The following is an 18,545-nucleotide window of genomic DNA, read 5'->3' on the forward strand; positions in this document are numbered from 1 at the left end:
CCTGTTCTATCACACCTCCTACTACGGGGCAGCCCGCGGGCCAAATCCCGTGAGAAACGCGTTCTGCGGAAAACGGAGATAATTTGCGCGTGCGCAGAAGTAGTTGCTGGAAATTGCTGTTGGGATGCTGGCTAAGCCTCGTTACCTGGGTAATAACGGATAACGCTCCGCAACCTTGAGCCACGTGCTTCAGTCCGTGGTTTGCGTGTAGATGTTTGACCTGCATGGTGACCCTCGCGATTTGCAAATGTACTGAGGATCTGGAATACTGAAGTGCAAGACACCTTTTGTTTTGGGGAACATGTATATTTTCCTCTCATGACGCACCGCTTCCACAAAGAGGTGCAAACGCGCAGCGACTGCAGTACTTCCGCCCCTCCCCCACCCTAACTCCAGGGTCGCGGATCTGCCCGCCCCGCTCTCCCGAAGCTCTTCGGGCAGTGTCCGAAGGGCTTCGGAGGGGCGAGAAGCGGGCGTCGTAGCCGCCTCTCAGTGATACCAGCCGCCTGACGCACGCGTTCTGTCGCGGGAGGGGTGCGTGGACAGCTGCTCCCGCACACTGCTCGCGGTCCCGGCGCCGCGGAAATGCCGGACCACGGTCCGGGGTCCGACTGGACGGAGCGTAGCTCTTCTGCGGAGCCGCCCGCAGTGGCCGGGACCGAGGGTGGCGGCGGCGGGTGAGGTTGAGGGCCCCGGCGTGGGTGGGGGGCAGCGTGGGGCCCCGGGTGGTGAGCCCAGTGGAGGAGGGCTCCGGCCTGCCCCGCGTCTCGGGGGCTGGCCCCGGTGCCCTCAAGTGAGAGGCGGGGAGCAGTTGTGTTGTGGACAGGAGGGAAGAGGAGAGGGCTGCTTCGCGGTTGAGCGAGGGCCTCTGAGGGAAGCTTCGGAGGAGCGTTTGGTGCAGTGGCCAAGCTGTGACTGCGGCAGTCGCCCGCGTGTATCTCTCTGCCCCGAGGGGGCGCTACGAGCCTTGCTGGGACGTTTGCCGTCTGGCACAGGACTGTGTGTCCACCAAAAGGCGAGGCCGCGGGGTCTGAGGAGGTTGTCCCCGGTTCAACTGGGGGGCATCCAGGACCATTAACCAGTTACTTCCCGCTTGTGACATGAGCCACCTTCCTTTCAAACGGGGGTTTCTTTCTTTCTTTTTGAGACGGAATCTCGCTCTGTTGCCCACGCTGGAGTGCAGTGGCGCGGTATTGGCTCACTGTAACCTCCGCCTCCGAGGTTCAAGTGATTCTCCTGCCTCAGGCTCCCGAGTAGCTGGGATTACAGGCGCCTGCCACCACGTCTGGCTAATTTTTGTATTCTTGGTAGAGATGGGGTTTCACTATGTTGGCCAGGCTGGTTTGAAACCCCTGACCTCAGGTGGTCGGCCCACTTCGGCCTCCCAAAGTGCTGGGATTAGAGGGTAAACCACTGCGCCCTACCTGAAACGAGGGATTCTAAACGCCGGTGAGACGGGTGACTGACTATCCGAGGTGCTTTGATCTTGACATTTTCTTCACACTCAAGTTCCTTTTTCCGCAAATCCATTTAGTTTTGAGCTGGGTTTTACACCTATTTCCTAGGTAGTGAAGACAACAAGCTGTTGAAGTCACTTCTGGTGACTCTACCTCTCCCTAAAAGCAAGAACTGTGATGTGTTTACCGTTTAAAACAACCCATAGTCAGGGCCCCTGTCGCACGCATGGCCATCCTTTTTATATCTGGTGCTATTGAAGACTTCTTAAAGATGGGATGGAGTCTTGGGTTTCTTCTTTCTTTCTTTTCCTTCTTGAGATGGAGTCTCGCACTGTCGCCTGGGCTGGAGTGCAGTGGCGTGATCTCGGCTCACTGCAACCTCCGCCTCCCAGATTCAAGCAATTCTCCTTGCCTCAGCCTCCCAAGTAGCTGGGATTACAGGTGCCCGCCACCACACCCAGCTAATTTTTTGTATTTTTAGTAAAGATGGGGGTTTCACGGTGTTAGCCAGCATGTTCCCGAACTTGGGATAACAGGCGTGAGCCACTGCACCCGGTCTTTTTGTTGTATTTTTAGTAAAGACAGGGTTTCACCATGTTGGCCAGGCTGGTCTTAAACTTCTGACCTCGTGCTGCCTCGGCCTCCCAACTGCTGGGATTACAGGCGTGAGCCGCTGCACCCTGCCTTTGGGTTTATTTTCTGTTATTTGAACTCCTTGGCTGACTGCTGGATCCTAGTGTATCAGGAGATACATGAACTCTTTTTTTTTTTTTTTTTTTTGAGATTGGGTCTCACTGTCACCCAGGCTGGAGTACAGTGGCACAATCTCAGGTCTCTGCAACCCCCCTCCATCCTGAGTTCAAGCAATTCTCTTGCCTCAGCCTCCTGAATAGCTGGGACTACAGGTGTGTGCCACTGTGCTCAGCTAATTTTTGTATTTTTAGTAGAGATTTTGTATTTATGTTTCGCCATGTTGGCCCAGGCTGGTCTCGAACTCCTGGGCTCAAGTGATATGCCCCTGTTGGCCTCCCAAAGTGCTGGAATTACAGGCGTGAGCTACCACATCTGATCCATGAACTCTTGGCCATTGAATGAATTGCAGGATGAGGGAAGGAAGGGAGTTTTGTCTTAAGTTTAGAAAAGAAAAAAGAACTTGTATGAAATTGGAAACATTACAGACCAACTTATCAATTCTAGCACACCTTAATTACTATTCAAGGAACAGGTTTTTCAACACCCAAATCACTTCATTAAAAATAAAGATAGCAAGAAAATATCATGGATAGCCCAGGAACCCCAACTACTTTATTGAGCTCACTGTAGGAATGAGATTAGGAAGCTATAAAATTAAGACCAGGACAGACGTGGTGGCTCATGGCTGTACAAAAATTAGCCAGGCTTTGTGGCGAGTGCCTATAGTCCCAGCTACTTGGGAGGCTGAGGATCGTTTGAGCCCAGGATTTTGAGGCTGCAGTGAGCTATGATCATGACACTGCACTGTAGCCTGGGTGAAGGAGGGAGACCCCGTCTCTAAAAACAGAAAAAAAGAAAAATCTTGGCGCCATTAGGATTTAACCAGAACTATAGGAAAAAATTTACAAGACATTATTTCTGATAGAAACATGAAAAGTAAAAATAATATTCAATACTATTCTTTTTTAAAATTTGAAATATGTTGTCTGGGTACAGTGGCTCATGCCTTTAATCCCAGCGCTTTGGGAGGCCGAGGTAGGCAGATCACCTGAGGTAAGGAGTTCAAGACCAGCCAGGCCAACATGGTGAAACCCTGTCTCTACTAAAAATACAAAAATTAGCTGGGTGTAGTGGCGCTAGTCCCAGCTACGTGGGAGGCTGAGGTGAGAGAATCACTTGAACCTGGGAGGCAAAGGTTGCAATGAGCTGAGATCATGCCACTGTACTCCAGCCTGGATGGTAGAACAAGACCCTGTCTCAAAAAAAAAAAAAAAAAAAAATTGAAATATGTTGTTAAGTGCTTGTAACATTGTAATTATTACATATTTATGTGCTTTTTTTTTTTTTCCCCAACAGATCAGCTGGACACCCTTATTACCAGAATTCCAAAGGTTCTGGTGAGTAGTGCATATAAAGCAAATAATACCTATAAGTAACATGGTTCAGAGAAGCCAATTTGTCTGTAACTACTTACACAATACAGTTTTTTGTTTTTCTTTTTTTTGAGACGGAGTCTCTCTCTGTTGCCCAGGCTGGAGTGCAGTGGTATGATCTCATCTCACCACAACCTCTCCCTCCTGGGTTCAAGTGATTTTCCTGCCTCAGACTCCTGGGTAGTAGGGACTACAGGTGTGTACCACCATGCCTGGCTAATTTTTGTATTTTTAGTAGAGACAGGGTTTTGCCATGTTGGCCGGTTTGGTCTTGGAGTCCTGACCTCATGTGATCCACCCACCTCCACCTCCCAAAATGCTGGGATTACAGGCGTGAGCTACTGCCCCTAGCCTACAATAGAGCTTTAAAAATAGTTTGTATTAGCATCCCTGTGAACTTAGTCTTTAAGATTTCAAAGAGCAACCAGGAAGGTTTTTTCTTGTCTGTTGGTATAGTACATTTTACATCAAGCATTTTTAAAATTAGCAGTGAATCCTAAAAGAACTGTATTTATAGCTGATGTTGGTTGAAAAGCACAGAGCACAGCCTGGGGTTTATACATGGATAGAAGAAAAAAATTCTAAATTGAATAGCTTCAAAGAATAGAAAATATTTCTCAGTACTAATGTTTTCTTCTCACTTGAAAGAAAGGATAGAGATTTCAAAGTACTCATGTCTTCTCTGCCAGTTAAGAGGGTGAGTAAAACAAGCCCCTAAAGGTCTCTCATTAATTGCTTTTTTTCCTTTGGAGCTGGAATTAACTGACTTTAGGAGTGTGTGTGTGTGTGTGTGTGTGTGTGTGTGTGTGTGTATACATTTTAAGTATAGTAGTTATAGTAGGTTTTAAATGTTTCATTTAAATTCAGTGATATATAAATGTGGGTTTACTTTGCTTTTCCTTGGTAGATATATAGTCCGTACACTTACCTAGGGAAAAATATGCAGATATATACCTGTGCATACATACCTATATAAATAAATAATGTGGTCATTTAAAAAATGTGTTGCAGGCCAGGTGCGGTAAGTCACGCCTGTAATCTCAGCACCTTCGGAGGCCAAGGCAGGCGGATCACCTGAGGTTGGGAGTTTGAGAAATCCTGTCTCTACTAAAAATGCAAAATTAGCCGGGCATGGTGGCACATGCCTGTAATCTCAGCTACTCAGGAGACTGAGGCAAGAGAATCATTTGAACCTGGGAGGTGGAGGTTGCAGTGAGCCGAGATGGCACCACTTCACTCCAGCCTGGTGACAGAGCAAGACACTGTCTCAAAAAAAAAAAAGTGTGTTCAGTGTGGGTTCATTGATTTAGATTCCTCACCAGAATTCTTACTGAATTACAGTTAAATGTAAAAAAGAAACACAAAACAATATAATTATTAATAATACATTCCAGATATATAGGGAAAAAAGAATATTAACAATGATCAGTATAAGAGACAGATTGACTCAGTTATATAAAAGAAAAATTTCTAAACAAATCTCTGAAAGGCAATATATCAGTGTTTTAAAATAATTACTACAAGGCTGGGTGCGGTGGCTCACACTGGTAATCCCAGCACTTTTGGGAGGCTGAAGCAGGTGGATCACTTGAGGTCAGGAGTTTGAGACAAGTCTGATCAACATGTGAAAACCTGTCTCTACTAAATATATAAAAAAAATTAGCCATGTGTGGTGGTACACGCCTGTAGTCCCAGCTACTCGAGAGGCTGAAGCAGGAGAATCGCTTGAGCTCGGGAGGTGGAGGTTGTGGTGAGCTGAGATAGAGCCACTGCACTCCAGCCTGTGTGACAGAGGGAGACTCCATCTCAAAAAAAAAAATTACTACTAGATTGTGAGATTAAAGGTTTTTTTTTTCCTTTTTATACACTTAGATTACTTCACCAATCTCCAGTGAATAATGTGTAGTGTATTGCTGTTTATAATTAGAGAAGAAAAGGGCTAGTATTCAGCAAGTGTTTGGTGGTCTTCCTTTATTTTGAACTTGAGGATTCATTCTGTTATTTAAAATAAACACTACAGCCAACTACTGGCAGTGACTGTAGACATTATTATTTTAAACATGGAGTCTCATTCTGTTGCCCAGGCTGGAGTGCAGTGGTACGATCTCGGCTCACTGCAACTTTAGTCTCCCAGTTTCAAGTGATTCTTTTGCCTCAGCCTCTCAAGTATGTAGGACTACAGTCATGCGTCACCATGCCCAACTAATTTTTGTATTTTTAGTAGAGACAAGATTTCACCATGTTAGCTGGGCTGGTCTTGAACTCCTGACCTCAAGTGATCTGCCCATCGTGGCCTCCCAAAATGCTGGGATTACAGGCATGAGCCACCACGCCTGGCCTAGACAGTATTTTTAATATGATTTACCCCAACTACAATTTTGCAGCCTCCAGCTGGGCACGGTGGCTCATACCTGATCCCAGCATTTTGGGAGGCTGAGTCAAGTGGATCACTTGAGGTCAGCAATTTGAGACCAGCCCGACCAACATGGTGAAACGCCATCTCTACTAAAAAGACAAAAATTAGGCAGGCATGGTGGTGTGCACCTCTAATCCCGGCTACTCAGGAGGCTGAGGCAGGAGAATCACTTGACCCAGGAGGTGGAGGTTGCAGTGAGCTGAGATTACACCACTGCACTCCAGCCTGGGGGACAGCGTGAGACTCTAAATTTCAATAAAATAAAATAAATAAATATAATTTAGCAACCTTTAAGGCAATGAGTAAAACATATTTTTCAAAAATTGATTTATTAATACTTTACTATTCAGGTAATAGTAAACTGTAGTTCTATAACAGTGTAGGACAGGCTGGGCGTGGTGGCTCACTCCTGTAATCCCAGCACTTTGGGAGGCAGAGGCGGGTGGATCATGAGGTCAGTAGTTTGAGACCGGCCTGGCCAACATGGTGAAACCTGATCTCTACTAAAAAATACAAAAATTAGCCAGGCGTTGTGGTGTGCGCCTGTAATCCCAGCTACTCAGGAGGCTGAGGCAGGAGAATCACTGGAACCCAGGAGGTGGAGGTTGCAGTGAGCTGAGATTGTGCCACTGCACTCCATCCTGGGTGACAGAGCGAGACACCATCTCAAAAAACAAAAAATTAGTAACTTAAACTTTTATTTTTTTGAGATGGAGTCTTGCTCTGTTTCCCAGTGGCAGTGTAGTGGTGCCATCTTGGCCCACTGCAACCTCAGTCTCCTGGGTTCCAGTGATTCTCCTGCTCCAGCCTCTTGAGTAACTGGGACTATAGGTGCATGCCATCACACCCGGCTAATTTTTGTATTTTTAGTAGAGACCGGGTTTCACCATGTTGATCAGGATGGTCTCAAACTCCTTACCTCATAATCCACCTGCCTTGACCTCCTAAAGTGTTGGGATTACAGGCGTGAGCCACCATACCTGGCTTAGTAATTTAAACTTAAAAAAAAAAAAAAAATTGGTTTACAGACTTACAGAAAAGTTGTGAGAATAGTACATAGAGGCCAGGCACAGTGGCTCACACCTATAGTCCCAGTACTTTGGGAGGCCATTGTGAGTAGATCACTTGAGGCCAGGAGTTCAAGACCAGCCTGGGCAACATAGTGAAAACCCATCTCTACCAAAAATATACAAATCAGCTGGGTGTGGCAGCAAGAGCTTGTAATCCCAGTGACTCAGGAGGCTGAGACTGGAGAACTGCTTGACCCTGGGAGGTCGAGGTTGTAATGAGCCGTGATCATGCCACTGCACTCTAGCCTGGGCAACGGGGTGATACCCTGTCTCAAAAAAGAGTAAGTTGAAGAAATACTGTCTCTTTATTCTTTTTTTTTTTTTTTTTTTTTTTTTTTGAGAGAGAGAGTCTTGCTCTGTTGCTCAGGGTGGAATGCTGTGGCATGATATCTCACTGTAGCCTCTACCTCCCAGGTTCAGGTGATTCTCCTGCCTCAGGCTCCAGAGGCTGGGACTACAGGCACCCACCACCATACCTGGCAAATTTTTATATTTTTAGTGGAGACAGGGTTTCACCATGTTGGCCAGGCTGGTCTTGAACTCTTGACCTCAGGTGATCCTCCTGCCTTGACCTCCCAAAGTGCTGGGATTGCAGGCATGAGCCACCTCACCTTGATCTCTTTATTCTTAAATACTACCAAGTATGTATTTTCTTTATTTATTTTGAGACAAGGTTTCACTTTGTCGCCCAGGCTTGAGTGCAGAGGCACAATCTTGGCTAACTGCAGCCTTGACCTCCCTGGCTTAAGTGATCCTTTCACCTCAGCCTCCCAAGTAACTGGGACTTAACGGGCATGAGCCATCGCCATGGCCAAAAAAAAAAAATGGGAGTTTTTTTTTTTTTTTTTTAGACGGAGTTTCGCTCTTGTTACCCAGGCTGGAGTGCAATGGCGCGATCTCGGCTCACCGCAACCTCCGCCTCCTGGGTTCAGACAATTCCCCTGCCCCAGCCTCCTGAGTCACTGGGATTACAGGCACGCGCCACCATGCCCAGCTAATTTTTTGTATTTTTAGTAGAGATGGGGTTTTGGCACATTGGCCAGAATGGTATCAATCTCTTGACCTCATGATCCGCCTGCCTTGGCCACCCAAAATGCTGGGATTACAGGCGTGAGCCACCGCACCCAGCCTTAGCTATATTTTTTTACTCTATCCCCAGGCTGGAGTGCAGGGGTGCAATCATGGCTCACTGCAGCCTCCACTTCCTGGGCTCAAGTGATCCATCTCAGCCTACAGAGTAGCTGAGACCACAGGTGTGTGCCACCACATGCACCTAATTTTTGTATTTTTAGTAGAGATGGGGGGGTCTCACCAAGTTGCCCAGGCTGGTCTCCAACTCTTGGGTTCAAACAGTCCCCACACCTTGGCTTCCCAAAGTGTTGGGATTACAGGCATGAGCCACTACAGCTGGCCTATTTTAACTGCATTTATCTAACAAAATAATTATCAAAATCAAGAAATTTGAAATACTATTTTCTATAGACCTTATTGAGGAGATATTGTTTATTGTTTCAATAATATTTATAGCCAAAAATTTTTAAAAAATCCAAGTTTATGCATAGCATTTGGTTGTCACTTTTTTTTTTTTTTTTTTTGGAGATGGAGTTTCACTTTTGTTGCCCAGGCTGGAGTGCAATGGCGCAATCTTGGCTCACCAAAACCCCCACCTCCCAGGTTCAAGTGAGTCTTCTGCCTCAGCCTTCCAAGTAGTTTGGATTACAGGCATGCACCACCACACCCTGCTAACTTTTTGTATTTTTAATAGAGATGGGGTTTTGTCATGTTGGCCAGGCTGGTCTTGAACTCCTGACCTCAAGTGATCTGCCTGCCTCAGCATCCCAAAATGTTGGGATTATAGGCATGAGTCACTGCACCCAGCCCATTTTAATCTTTTTTTTTTCAGTAGAGACGGGGTTTCTCCATGTTGGTCAGGCTCGTCTTGAGCTCCTGACCTCAGGTGATCCACCCGCCTCAACCTCCCAAAGTGCAGGGATTACAGGCATGAGCCACCGTGCCCAGCCATTTTAATCATTTTTAAGTGTACATTTCAGTGGCATTACGTGTATTCACACTGTTGTGCAACCATCACCACCATCCCTGTCCAGAAAGTTTTTATCTTCCCAAACTAAAACTTCATAACCATAAAATACGAACTCCCAGGTGGGCGCAGTGGCTCATCCCTGTAATCCCAGCACTTTGGGAAGCCAGGGCAGGAGGATCGCTGGAGCCCAGATGCTTGAGACCAGCCTGGTCAACATAAAATTAATTTTAATTTTTTTTGTTTCAAAAAGAAAACTAAAAAACAAAACAAAAAAACCACTAACTCTCTATACCTCCTTTCCCCTGGCTTCTAGCAGTGGCCATTCTATCTCTCTGGATAATTTTACTCTCCTAGGTATCTCATAAAAGTTAAATCATATAATATTTGTCCTTTGTGACTGGCCTATTTCACTTGGCATGTTTTCAGGGTTCATCCATATTGTACCGTGTGTCAGAATTCTCTTGTTTTTTAAGGCTAAGTAATATTCCATTTGTTTATATATACCACATTTTGTTTACATAATTCATCTGTTGGTGGACACTTGGGTTTCTTCCACTTTTTGGCTATTATGAAGTAATGCTGCTATGAGCATGGATAAACAATCTGTTTGAGTCCCTGCTTTTAGTTCTTTTGGAATTGCCGGATTACAAGTGGAATTATTAGACTATATGGCAATTCTATGTTTAAGTGTTCGAGGAACTGCCATACTATTTTTTCTTTTTCTTTTGAGCCAGAGTCTCACTCTGTCACCCAGGCTGGAGTACAGTTGCAGTGACTGAGCTCATGGCAGCCTCCGCCTCCTGGGTTCAAGCAATTCTTCTGCCTCAGCCTCCCAACTCCTAAGTAGCTGGAACTACAGGTATATGCCACCATATCTGGCTAATTTTTGTGTTTTTAGTAGAGACAGGGTTTTACCATATTTGCCAGGCAGTTCTCAAACTCCTGACCTTGTGATCTGCCAGCCTTGGCCTCCCAAAGTGCTGGGATTATAAGTGTGACCCAACATGCCCGGCTATTTTGTTGTTTTTAAGTAGAAATGTTTTCACCATGTTGGCCAGGCTGGTCTGGACTCCCAACACCTCAAGTGATCTGCACACCTCAGCCTCCCAAAGTGCTGGGGTTACAGGCATGAGCCACCGTGGCTGGCCTATTTATTTTTAAGTGCTTTGTTTTCTGTAAAGAAATGTTATCAAGCTATTGAGAAATTAAATGTTAGTCCAAGATACATATACATCTCAGAAATGTTGTTTAGTAAGGACACAAAAGACATATTATTAGATAAAAAGTCCCCATTTATAACTTGAAAAAGGATTTCCAAAATAAAAAACTTAAAAAAATGTTAAATTGGCATTCACATTATTACAGATAATAAGTTATGTTTCAAAGGTCGTAACACAGTTTCCAAAATGATTTTCCATTTCTTGGTCAACTAGTTAGTCCTTCAGTATGCAAATATAACTCTTTATAACTTGCGGTATCCAACTTGCCAAAATTTTGAAGAAATAACTAAAGTTTAATACGAAACTGAAGCCTTTGTTAGTAATAATACTGAAACAAAAATGTGCTTATTTAATTCAATTTACTAACAACAAAGTTGTTGTGTTTTTTTTTTTTTTTTGTAAGACAGAGTCTTGCTCTGTCACCCAGGCTGGAGTGCAGTGGTGAGATCTTGGCTCACTGCAACCTCACCTCTTGGATTCAAGCGATTCTCCTGCCTCAGCTTCCTGAGTAGCTGGGACTACAGGTGCTTTTTTTGTTTTTTTTTTTTTTTAGTAGAGATAGGGTTTCACCATGTTGGCCAGGCTGGTCTCGAACTCCTGACCTCAGGTGATCTGCCTGCCTCAGCCTCTCAAAGTGTTGGGATTACAGCCATGAGCTACCACATCTGGCCACAAACTTTTAACTTAAAATGTTCTTCCAGCTTTATTTGAAATAGACAAAAACTGGAAACAACCCAAATGTCTATCAACAGGTACATGGATAATCAAATAATGGTATAAACATATATACAATGGAAGATAACCCAACAATAAAAATGAATGAACTATTTGTTATATGTGACATGAGTGGATCTCAAAATCGTTAGTTGAGTGAAAGAAACTCGACAAAAAATGAATACTGTGTGTTCCCATTTATATTAAACTCAAGAACATGCAAATGAATCTATAGTAATAGAAAGGACATCAGTGGTTGCCTGGAGAAGGGAGTGTGTAGGGAGGAGAGATGTATTACTATAAAAAGAGGCATTTCATGATTTAATCATCAGATACTGTTTTTCTCCAAGCTGCTAATGAAGCTTATACCCTGAATTGCTAGTCTCAGTATGTCTGAAAGTTCCCGCTCTTCCAGGAGTATGTTTCAACTTTTATTTTTATTAAAAGGTTATTCTTTTATTCTGTCCACAACTGTTTTTAAAACAATGAAATAGGCTGGGCATGGTGGCTCATGCTGGTAATCCCAGCACTTTGGGAGGCCAAGGCAGGCAGATCACCTGAGGTCAGAAGTTCAAGACCAGCCTGGCCATCATGGTGAAACCCCATCTCTACTAAAAACACAAAAATTAGCTGGGCATGATAGTGTACACTTGTAATCCCAGCTACTTGTGGGGCTGAGGCAGAAGAATCGCTTGAACCCAAGAGGCAGAGGTTGCAGTGAACTGAGGATGTGTCACTGCACTCTAGCCTGGGCAATAGAGTGAGACACCGTCTCTAAAAACAAACAGAATACAACAAAAAATGAAATAAACCATGTACAAATAAATTTTGATAAATTTCTGCAGTCTTTCATGTTAATACTACATCTTCAAAGGGATAAAATTTGTATTACTTTGGTCTAATACGGAATAGAATTTTAAGGCCTGGTGCAGTGGCTCACGCCTGTAATCCCAGCTGTTTAGGAGGCAGAGGTGGGAGGATTGCTTGAGCCCAGGAGTTTGAGGCTGCAGTGACCTGTGATCATGCCACTGCACTCTAGCCTGGGCATCAGAGTGAGATCCCATCTATTAAAAAAGAATTTAGAAAACTATATACTAAAGTTAAATGATAATAAAATATTACTGTAAAACTTTAAAGCACAAATCGTGTACATTTTTAGTGCGTTTCTGACATGATAAAGTTACTATCGACACTTTACATCTCAGCTTAGTTCAAAATAATGCATATAATGAGGTCTAATTTTGTATATAAAATAGTTCTATAGAAGTATTTTAGATGTTGTGTGCTCTAAAACCAAATGGCGTATCATATAGTCTCTTCAAATTTGTCTGACTTAAAATATTTAATACTCCAGGATCATCATTGACACCTATAAATATCTAGATCTTAATGATTCAATTTGTTGAACTGATCTTTGCCTCTGAAATTCACATGATAATGTCTTTGCCTACAGATGGAATCAAAGATGGATACAAAGTGAACTCTCACATAGCTAAGCTGCAAGAGTTATGGAAAAGTCCTCAAAATCAAATAATCCACTTCCCAAAATCAATGATGGATGTATCCTTTTTCAAGGTACGCTAACAGGGATATGTTTAAATACCAATACTCTTTGTATTCAGAGCCGAACTTTTTACTGACGATCAGCTGCTTAGAGGGTGAGGTACTGCAGATGACAAGGCATGTGCAGTATATTGCCTAGGAGTCAATAAATATCTTTGGGTAAACTCATGAATGAATGTATAGATTATACATTCTTTATCATAAGAGTTCTTTCAGGATTTTATGATACTTCATCTCTAATGTATCCTTACTGAGGGGAAGCTTAATGCCCCAGTCACAGAGATGCTCAAGAAAAGTTTCATCCTAGAAACAGAAACCCAACTTCATATAGATTTTACCTCAAGGATTACAAAATTAAGAAGAAAGCAGGTAAAGAAAATGGCAGTAATTAGCTTGCAAGTAGGGTTTTAAAAAAAGAAAAATAAATAAAAAGAAATGGCAATAAGGATTTTACAGTGGTTACCTGTATCCCATTAATGATCATAACTGCTAAAAGTATCTCTAGAGCAATGTGAATTAGGGTTAATTTTGATTTTTCTTTGAATTTATGTATTCAGTAAAGTAATATATAGTGGAATCTTACATCTTAAGTGAGCATTAGTTTCTAAAATCAGCAAGTACAATGAAAATCTCAGTCAAAATTACTTAGAGACCGGCATACTGTCCTTCAGAATGTCCATCACAGACAGTTATTCTTCTGGTGCTGGAAAGGAATGTTTCTTCAGTTGAGACTAAGTAATTGGGTTGCTTTTAGGTACCATGTTATAGCTCAAAAATCATTTTTTTTTTTTTTTTTTTTTTTTGAGACGGAGTTTCGCTCTTTAGTTACCCAGGCTGGAGTGCAATGGCGCGATCTCGGCTCACCGCAACCTCCGCCTCCTGGGTTCAGGCAATTCTCCTGCCTCAACCTCCTGAGTAGCTGGGATTACAGGCACACACCACCATGCCCAGCTAATTTTTTGTATTTTTAGTAGAGACGGGGTTTCACCATGTTGACCAGGATGGTCGATCTCTTGACCTCGTGATCCACCCGCCTCGGCCTCCCACAATGCTGGGATTACAGGCTTGAGCCACCGCGCCCGGCCTCAAAAATCATTTTGAGAAGGCAAGATGCCCACACTGAGAGGTGCACAGCAAGTAACACTTGACAGAACAGCACATTCACTCCTTCCTTCCTTCATCTAGAGCAATGGGTTCTCAAACTTCATAGGGCATCTGAATCACCTGAGTGGAATGGCAAGCAGAGGCACTTGCACTGTTTAAATGGCTATTTGTTTCTCTTTTGGTCAAGTTAACATAGTTGAATTTGCTTAAGTAAAATACAGTTGGTACAACTCTCCTGAACATTTCATCTCTTCAGATAAGGAATATTGCCAACTTCTCTTTAACAATGCAGACTATAAATCCTCTTATTCTGTCTTTTAGCATCCAGACCTCACCACAGGCCAGAAGCGTTATCTGTGCAGCATTGCTAAAATCTATAATGCGAACTATCTGAAGATGTTAATGAAGAGGCAGTACATGCATGTAATTCAGCACAGCTCACAAAAGCCAGGCAGGTGCACCTCCAGTTGGCTTTTCACTAGTTTTTTACAATTAGTGAGAGGGTCTTTTTCTTTTTCTTTTTTTTTTTTTGAGAGGGTCTTTTAACAGAGGTGATTTGTATGACAGGTGTCCTCACTCATCACAGAAGCCGCCTTAGCTCTCGTTACTCACAAAAACAGCATTACCCCTGCACTACGTGGCGACACCAACTGGAGAGAGAGGACTTGGGGCCTTCTGATATTGCAGCCGCATCTGCACCTGAAATGCTCCTACAGCATTCCCTTTGGCGACCAGTGAGAAACAAAGAAGGGTCTGTTTCTTAGTGTGTAAAAGGCAGAAAACGTTATCTATGTATCTCAGTTCAAATTTTTTTTTTCTTTCCTGAGACACAGGGTCTTATTCTGTTACCCAGGCTAGAGTGTAGTGGTGTGATACAGTTTACTGTATCCTTAAACTCCTGGGCTCAAGCAATGCTCCTGCCTTACACTCTCAAGCAGCTAGGGCGAAAGGCAAAAGCACCATGCCCTACTAATTAAATAAAAAGTTTTGTAGAGACAGTGTCTATGTTTGCCAGGCTACTCTCACTTCTGCCTCCCAAAGCACTGGGATTACAGGTGTGAGCTACTGTGCCCAGCCTTCCCTATTTCTTTTGAAGGGTAGCTAAGTGATAATGCTTATGTTTCCTAATATGTTCACTTTGCTAAATTCAGAATAGGCTGGACTTTTAAGAAGCAGAGAGAGATTTTCATACTTTCTCTTTACTGCATTTCTTTTAGAATGTATTTTGTAGAATTATAAACATTTCTTCAGATAGAGATATGGATGACTGCCCTTTTCAATGTGATTCCCACTCAACCTCAAAATAATGCAAACACTTTCAAAAGGAGAAGCATATGGTTGGTTTTGCACGGGGGAATACTATGTAACGGAGAGGAAAAAGATTAAGAAGCATGAGTACTGAAATTGCACTGTAGCAGTTTTACATGTCAGGATTAAGAAATTACAGAATCTGGGTGCTGAAAGGGTGTTTTTGGTAATGCTGCAGCTAATAAAACGAATTTATGTGGTCTCCCACATGCACTAGGCAGCTGGCTCCAATTAAGATACTGTCCTTTCTTATAGGATAAAAACTGGGTATGTATCTAAAACAAGATGTAAGTCACTGAAGATTTTTAGAAGACCAAGGAAACTGTTCATGCAACCAGGTAAATGTGAAATTTTAAAAATAAGCATTTTTGAAGATCTTATGCTTAAAACTACTATGCCACATACAATTTCATTTCCATTAGGCAGATATTAACAAATTTAGAATATGATTTGCTTTTATTGTTGCAGATAAAAAAAAATCAAACATAAAATATAGTTTATGCTTACAATTAAAAGAACATAGTGGGCTAGGTACAGTGGCTCACGCCTGTAATCTCAGCACTTTGGGAGGCTAAGACAAGCAGATTACCTGAGGTCAGGAGTTTGAGACCAGCCTGGCCAACATGGCAAAACTCCATCTCTACTAAAAATACAAAAGTTAGCCAGGCGTGGTGGCGGGTGCCTGTAATCCTAGCTACTGAGGCAGAATTACTTGAACCTGGGAGGTGGAGGCTGCAGTGAGCCAAGATTATGTCACTACACTCCAGCCTAGGTGACAGAGTGAGACTCTGTCTCAAATTAAAAAAAAAAAAATACTGCTCAAAGAAGTGAGATTCAAGGTATTTATAATACCAAGGTCAGAGACTTAGTAGAGAATTTGTTAGAACCCAGAACCACAAACATGACTTTCTCAACCAGTAGCACTTCTTTTATGAGGTAGTGCTATTTTTGGATGAACAACATATTTCGTATAGCATATTTTGTATAGTATAGCAAAGGGCTGTATCTCTTATATAGGCCCTTTTTATCTATAGGGAATATGTTCCAAGACCCCCAGTGGATGGCTGAAAGCCTAGATAGTACTGAACCCTATATATACTTTGTTATTTCCTTTTTTTTTTTTTTTTTTTTTTTTGAGACTGAGTTTTGCTCTTGTTGCCCAGGCTGGAGTGCAATGGTGTGATCTTGGCTCACTGCAACCTCCGCCTCCTGGGTTCAAGCGATTCTCCTGTCTCAGCCTCCTGAGTAGCTGGGATTACAGGCATCCGCCACCATGCCCGGCTAATTTTGTATTTTTTACTAGAGACGGGTTTCTTCATGTTGGCCAGGCTGGTTTTGAACTCCTGACCTCAGGTGATCCGCCCGCCTCGGCCTTCCAAAGTGCTGGGATTACAGGTGTGAGCCACTGCACCTGGCTACTTTGTTATTTCCTATAAATGCATATCTATGATAAAGTTTTAATTTATAAATTAGGCATGTAAAGAGATTAACAATATATAAAATAGAACACATAATATACTGTAATAAAACATGGATGTGGTCTCTCTCAAAATAGCTTATATTGTACCTTGGAAAGCAAAAGTGCGGATAAGAAGGGACTACTGTATATCATTTTGTTTGATATTCAAGCCATGCAGGTGATATTATCAAAATTTTACAGCTGCAACATAAACAAATCCAGACTTCGGAAGGATCAGCATAAAGGATCCTTCTACCACAAGTACAAAATGTTACAAAATGAAAAAGGAAAGACAGACCGAATGATCAGAAGTGTTCCTCAGAACTGATAATGTTAAATCATGTTAAGTAATTTCCTAGTTATTAGTATAGTGAAGTAGGGAGGTGGGTAAGAAATAGGGAAGTTTGCTGGGTGCGGTCACTCATGCCTGTAATCCCAGCACTTTGGGAGGCCAAGGCAGGCAGATCGCTTGAGGTCAGGCGTTCAAGACCAGTCTGACCAACATGGTGAAACCCATCTCTACGAAAAATACAAAATTAGCCGGGCATGGTGGTGCATGCCTGTAATCCCAGCTACTCAGCTGAGGCAGGAGAATCACTTGAACATGGGAGGTAGAGGTTGTGGTGAGCCGAGATTGCACCATTGCACTCCAGCCTGGGCAACAACAGCAAAACTCCCATCTCAAAAAACAAAACAAGTAGGGAAGATAGGCCTTCTGAATTTATATCCCTTCACTGTATGACAGTGTTAACCACCTCTGCTATAAGTATTGTACCATGCCTAGCCAAGCAATGAGGGAAAGGGCAGGAGAGAGCATAAGTGAGGTTCCAAAAGGAACAGTTAGAGGAAATTCCAGGTAGGGGGAAGAGATGAGAAGGAACTAAAGGAAAATGCAGAGATTCTGAAGATATAGCTGACCACTGTAATTTCCCCCAACAAAAAGATTTTAAAAATCAGTGGTAATATAGGACTTAGTAACATAATTTGCTATACAGTAACATGGCTAGAATACAGTACTTTGTATCTTAAAAGAGTAAGAAATTTGGGGCAAAGAGGAGGTGACTAAGAGCCTAGAAAATTGCAGGCAATTTGTCTTTACTACAGGCTTATTAATAAGCCAGGTCATTTTGAATCTTGTACTTAGAGCTTTATTTCCAAAACAGACAACTAAAAATTCTTATTTTTCCTTCAGTTTCTTCAAATGATTCTGAATCATACATGAGTGAAGAAAAAAAGGAAGAAGATTTACTAAATAAATTTATGCAATCAATGTCAATTGAAGAACAGGGAGAACATCTGATGTTAACTTGACAGTCTTGTCTTGTGTATTGAATTCGTGCCAAAGTTGAGGGTAAGGGGTTGTGAGTTGTGTCCTCTATGTTTAGGTTAGTACTGTTATTCCTTAAATCATTAAGTAATTTTGTTTTGTTCAGAAATTTTTACAACAATGTAACTGGTCTGATGTAGTTCCATGTACCAATGACATTTATGTAAGAAAATACACATGTAGTATACTTGTACTTGTAGCTAGATATAATTAAAACTTTTCTTGCATTCAACATTGAATTACTTTTCTTTAAATGTGACAAATGCATTGTATAATTTTTTCTTTCTCTGTTCACAGTAAGTCCTAAAACAACAATATTGAAATATCTTATGAGGGCCGGGCACACTGGCTTACGCCTATAATCCTAGAACTTAGGGAGGTCAAGGTGGGTGGATCACAAGGTCAAGAAATTGAGACCATCCTGGCCAACATGGTGAAATCCCACCTCTACTAAAAATAGAAAAATCAGCTGGGTGTGGTGGTGCTGCCTGTAGTCCCAGCTACTTGGGAGGCTGAGGCAGAAGAATCACTTGGACCCAGGAGGCAGAGGTTTCAGTGAGCTGAGATTGCGCCACTGCACTCCAGCCTGGCAACAGAGCGAAGGCTAAGGAAAGCTTTGAAATATCCAGATACAGAATAGCATTTGACAGAGATAATGCTCCGACTTGCAAAGTAGGTGCTCAATAAATATTTGCTATTTGAATATAACTTCAAAATGTAAATACACATTTGCCCTATTA

The 18,545-nt window shown here is 42.6% G+C and overlaps 1 protein-coding gene across 2 annotated transcripts; it reads left to right on the top strand.

Annotated features, from left to right (window-relative positions):
* The first annotated feature begins 103 nt into the window (after positions 1-103).
* FAM216A (family with sequence similarity 216 member A) lies at positions 104-18,037 on the top strand. 2 transcript variants are annotated; one of them, XM_032239265.1, is made up of 7 exons: positions 104-677; positions 3,507-3,547; positions 12,498-12,619; positions 14,033-14,162; positions 14,279-14,462; positions 15,275-15,357; positions 17,671-18,037. In XM_032239265.1, the coding sequence occupies exons 1-7, from the start codon at positions 586-588 to the stop codon at positions 17,787-17,789; spliced, it is 771 nt and encodes a 256-aa protein (XP_032095156.1). In that variant the 5' UTR covers positions 104-585; the 3' UTR covers positions 17,790-18,037. The 2 variants fall into 2 exon arrangements, with proteins under 2 accessions (XP_032095156.1, XP_032095150.1); XM_032239259.1 differs by having other exon boundaries at positions 373-677; positions 3,504-3,547.
* Positions 18,038-18,545: the final 508 nt, after the last annotated feature.

This window comes from Sapajus apella, unplaced genomic scaffold, assembly GCF_009761245.1.
Source record: "Sapajus apella isolate SASKATOON/1434 unplaced genomic scaffold, GSC_monkey_1.0 scaffold2, whole genome shotgun sequence".
NCBI classification, from domain to species: Eukaryota; Metazoa; Chordata; class Mammalia; order Primates; family Cebidae; genus Sapajus; species Sapajus apella.